Consider the following 5,214-nt stretch of genomic DNA (forward strand, 5'->3'; position numbering starts at 1 on the left):
GGTATTTAAGAAAATAAAATCAAACTGGAAGGTGTATTCCATATTTAAATGTAGAATATACTTGACATTTAAATACAAAATATATATGATATTTAAATAATATGATATTTATATTTAAATGTGAAATAACTTTTGTGTTATTGTGATATCAAATTTAGAATAAATTTCAGAGAGAATTTTAATAAAAATTACAATTGCTTCATAAATATTTAATATTTATATTTGAATATTTAAATATCTGAAATATATAGGACATATATACATTTATTTAAATAATAGTTCTAATATAGATCTCATGTTATTTTCATGTTATAATACTGATATAATTTTCTATATTATTAATTAAGAAATACAGCAAACTTGTGAAATATTAATATTCTTTCCAAGACTGTTGATTTTGATGTATTTCTTAAAATGTTATTTGTCCTAGGCTTTGCGTATTATGTCAGCGATAGTGCCAAATACACATAATGTAGTAGATCATGCAACTGAGAAGGAAAAATTATTAGAAGATGTATTAGTGTCTGCAAAAGAATGTCACATCAGGTTTGGTGGACGTGCAGAATTAGCTACAGAATCAGAAGCATGTGTTGCAAAGCTCTGCCATATATTTGAACTGATTTTTAGCCATGGGTTAAAGACAAATTATATAGAAAAAATTAATTCAGCATTCAGGTAACGTTTACTCTATTATAATAATTTTATATATATTTATCTTTTTTCTCCCATTTCCTATGCATATACAAGGTCATAAAACAGACATGCTTTATAGCTTTATCATATGACTCATCAGATGATAAATGTGGATGAAATTTTTCCTATTGATAAATTTATAGCATGAATAATTTAAAAAAAACACAAGCAATCATAATTACTTTAAATCGCGATATCATCTAAGAGTATGTTGGATTAACAGAAATCTTTTTGCATTAAAAGTCCAACAACCATATCGGTACGCAATTATCATTTCTGAAATTAATTCATGAACTATTATATATATTCATTTAAATGAATATATATAATAGTTCAATATCTTAACATTTAAACTGTAGTGGCACTTCGTATTTAAAGTAATATGTATTTAATATAATATCTTGTTTCCAATCTCATTATTTATACACGCTTGTCTGCAATGTGTAACTCTCTATACATATCGATTATTGCGAGGAATATTGTTAAGATTTTGAAAATCTAAAGACTTAACGAACACTCGCACGGAATGCAAGAGATCCGAGTTCGACTTCCAGCCGAGACAATATTTTTCGCAATAAGTTTGTTACAGTTTTTTAAGATTAAATTTGGGAAATTTGAGGGAATTATATTTATTAATTAATATTTCAGATTGATTGCGTTGAAAGTCCGACAATCATATTGGCACGCAATTATCATTTCTGAAATTAATTCATTTAAATGAATATATATAATAATTCAACATCTTAATTCAGACTGTAGTGACGCTTCATATTTATTAAAGTAATGTATTTAACATAAATGATCTTGTTTCCAATCTTATTGAGAAATATTTTTGTTTATAGACATGTATCTGATTTGGTTTCTGGTGGTAATACAAAACCTGGCAATGCAGCAGATATAGCATTCTGGCCATGCATAAAGGATCAACTTACTTGGCACGAGCAGGAACGTTTTAGTATGTTGAGAAAAGTTCATACGGATTATGGTCGAGGCAGAGCATGGCTGAGAGCTGTCTTGAACGAAAGATCTCTAGAACGGCACTTACATGCCATTATAAATCCTAGCACATTGTTACCTTTTTATGAAGAATGGGCCTTTTTACTTGATCAAGAAAAGAGTTCTGTTTTACCTAATGTAGCTGCAGGTATTTTTTCTTAAATAGTACTTTATTGTATTCTTATCGAAAAATAATTAATCAATCTTATCATGCACATGTATATTTATTAGGTCTTGGTACCATTTTATTTGCGATAAGAACAGACAATGAGGAACTTGATGATCTAAATGGAAGAGGAATAGACAGAAATAGATACGCGCAATCAGAACCAATTATTTCTACAGTAATACCGGGTATATATTAAATATAGATACTGAATTAGAATAGAATTATATAATATTTCTTACATCTATTAAAAATTACATAATTCATAACTCATGAAGTAAAATTTATTTATTATTGTAATTTTACATAACATTTCTAATTTTTATTATTATTAATAACAATTACTATTTTGTAACTTTTCATTTTTTAATTTCTTAATATCAAAATTTTGTAAAAAAATTTTAATTTGTAATTATTTATTTAAAACAAACTTAAATTAATAAAGTGAAAAGTGAAAAAATTGACTTTTTATATTAATATCTAAAAGAAAAAATTTTAAAGCTATTGTAGCGTAATTGTTAGTATTGACTTATTAAGTATTATGCTAATTATTTAACAGAATCGCTTCCGTCTGAACAAGAAAAGCGAAAAAAAAAAGTGCAAACTCGCATAATTTCTTTTGATGATGATCATGAAGAAGAAGAACGCAGGGAAATTGCAACTTCTATTAGCGCACCACCAACATGCCCTAGTTCTCCTACAATAACGCCAACAAAAGATTCTACTTCCTCATGTTTATCAGATTGCCAACCTCAAATGGATTCTAATGACAACACAGCGATCAATACAAAACTTCCGGACTGGGAACAATGGTAAATATCTTTCACAATAACTAATATAATAATAGATAAAAAAAAAGATTTTTTCATAAAAATCTTCTAATGTCTACAGTGAATCTTTTGAAGAGGAGAAAATATTAACTCCTGTAATAGATACTGGAAATTTGGGCGGCCTTGTACCTGTTTCATCACTTGATCAAACATTAGATGATATGTTAATTAGTCTGCCAAATTACTTAGACGTAAGTTTACATTTTATTTATTTTTAACGAAAGAGAGTTAATTTTTTAATTATTATGAACATTTAACAATTAAAGTAGATTTGTGAATATGTAAATATTTATAATAGAAATTTATATTAAAAATTTATATTAAAAGCAAGATAGTTGATACAAAACATGCGAGGCATATTTTTTAATTTTATTTCTATTTAGGATTCATCAGAAGTAACAGAACCTGCATTAGAAGCAACAGAACCATTAATTGGTTTAGATTTTCATATAGATCCAGAAAATTTAGATATAGATACATTACGTGTAAGGCTTTTAGCTATGACGGAAGTGCTGGAACAAGCTAGAGAAGATTCTATAACAAGCAGATTGCAATTAGCTCGTTTTCAGAGGCAACATCAACATTATTTAGAAAGACATGAATTACAGTTGCAAACATTGAACAGGTAATTATAATTGTTTACATGATTAATTTTTTAATAATCATAGGCTTAATGCCTATAATTAATATATTGATTTGATTTACTTTTAATTATATAGAGAGAATGAACTCTTACGACAGCAACTGCGTAAGTATGTCACTGCTGTTCAGATGTTAAGACGAGATTCCAATTCCACAACAGTATCCGAGGAAGATCCATCGTTGGACTATCACAATGAAGCGCGACAATATGAAGAAAAATTAATACAAGTTGCAGATATGCATGCCGAATTAATGGAATTTAATGCTAGATTGACAATGCAATTGACAAATAGGTATTGTATTAATACAAAGCCACACAAATAATCTTGTAATATTTCTCTATACTATTTCAAACTTTATACAGAGATAGATTAGTAAAAATGCTGCAAACGGAATTGGAGTGTCTCCGAGGACCGTTAAACGAGGACGATTTACCTGCAGAACCACCATGTCTTATTCACATATGGATTCCATCGGCTTTTCTTACAGGACAATCATCTGACATCCATCATGTTTATCAAGTATCATCTTTTGTATTCTAAAATCTTTTCACTAAAGTGATTCCTATGTAATTTGCATATTTCTTTTGTTAACATAGATTTACGTACGCATAAGAGACATAGAGTGGAACATTTATCGGCGATATGCTCAATTTTATGCGCTTTATAGAGAGCTAAAGAAACATGATACTATTGTTACAACTTTTGAATTTCCACCAAAAAAAACGATAGGAAATAAGGTAAGTTATAAATATATTGAAACATAAATTCGTAATATAAGTAATAGCAAAAATATTTAGATGTAACAAGTGATTATTAATGACTTAGGATGCAAAATTTGTGGAAGAACGACGGCAAAAGCTGCAGCAATGGTTACGGCGTGTCGTTGGACGTATAGCGCAGTGTTCACCTGTATTTGCGTGTAGGCCAAACAGGCAGACGCTCGTGTCTCTGATGCCTTTCTTTGGGTAATTGATCTACAAGAATCATTTTTAATAAATCAGTGCTGTCCAATAATGACACGAATAATTCAACTTATTGGACAGAATTATTATAAATTTAAAAAAATTTCTTATAAATATAATTATAGATGTATATCCACTGAATTTAGCGCTAAGTATAATTTATATTTAACGCTAAGTACAATTAAGTATATGACTTTCATGTTTATTTGAAAAATGATATATATCGGAATTTATCACTTTTAGTGCAAAGATGGATCACTGATTCAGATTATCAAAAAATTCCATTCTTAAAAAAAGATAATTTTTTTCAGTATTTTTTATATTTTTACCAAAATATTATCATCAGTTTCTATTTTCAGTGATATTCCTAATGCTGAGGAATCGAGGAAAAATAATTCTGCAAGAAATACTTTTTCTTCCTCCCCTCAATATATGGGTTTATAATCATGACAATTTTTATAGCCAATTTGTACATAATGAGAAAGAAATCTTAATTTAATTGCGTCAGACAAGTATCTTGTTATATACAATGTACACTGTTGATGATGAAGCAAATAAATATTGTTGCATGTATTTATGTAAATAAGAATATATCTATGCACATGTGACAATATATGATGCTCAGCATGTGTATGAGATTAATATGTAGCAAAAAATGATTAAAAGCTGGTCTTTTCTATGCAAATAAGATTTATATTTTTTTAATGTTTTATTACAAAAAAATTATTATCCCACTTTGAAATCCTATGAATTTGATTACACAGAAGAAAGTTTAAAGATAATAAATTACATTATTTTTATTAAATTCAATGCAATATTAGTAATGTTTTATATGATCTATGAACCCCAATAATTATACATAAAAAATAATAATAAAACAAATGAATGTTTGCTCAAATATAAATATTATATATATTATATAT

The 5,214-nt window shown here is 27.6% G+C and overlaps 1 protein-coding gene across 1 annotated transcript in view; it reads left to right on the top strand.

Annotated features, from left to right (window-relative positions):
• The window catches only part of LOC108685721 (sorting nexin-29), a 15,396-nt gene extending 10,441 nt beyond the window's left edge, over positions 1-4,955 (top strand). Inside the window, exons 2-12 of the mRNA XM_018190709.1 lie at positions 431-675; positions 1,536-1,837; positions 1,921-2,043; positions 2,415-2,667; positions 2,747-2,876; positions 3,069-3,310; positions 3,405-3,620; positions 3,692-3,848; positions 3,926-4,066; positions 4,155-4,294; positions 4,651-4,955. Coding sequence (XP_018046198.1) covers positions 431-675; positions 1,536-1,837; positions 1,921-2,043; positions 2,415-2,667; positions 2,747-2,876; positions 3,069-3,310; positions 3,405-3,620; positions 3,692-3,848; positions 3,926-4,066; positions 4,155-4,294; positions 4,651-4,735 — 2,034 coding nt within the window. The 3' untranslated portion in view covers positions 4,736-4,955. The remainder of the gene's footprint in view (positions 1-430; positions 676-1,535; positions 1,838-1,920; positions 2,044-2,414; positions 2,668-2,746; positions 2,877-3,068; positions 3,311-3,404; positions 3,621-3,691; positions 3,849-3,925; positions 4,067-4,154; positions 4,295-4,650) is intronic.
• The last annotated feature ends 259 nt before the right edge of the window (positions 4,956-5,214 follow it).

Source organism: Atta colombica, unplaced genomic scaffold (assembly GCF_001594045.1).
Source record: "Atta colombica isolate Treedump-2 unplaced genomic scaffold, Acol1.0 scaffold1, whole genome shotgun sequence".
Lineage (NCBI taxonomy): Eukaryota > Metazoa > Arthropoda > Insecta > Hymenoptera > Formicidae > Atta > Atta colombica.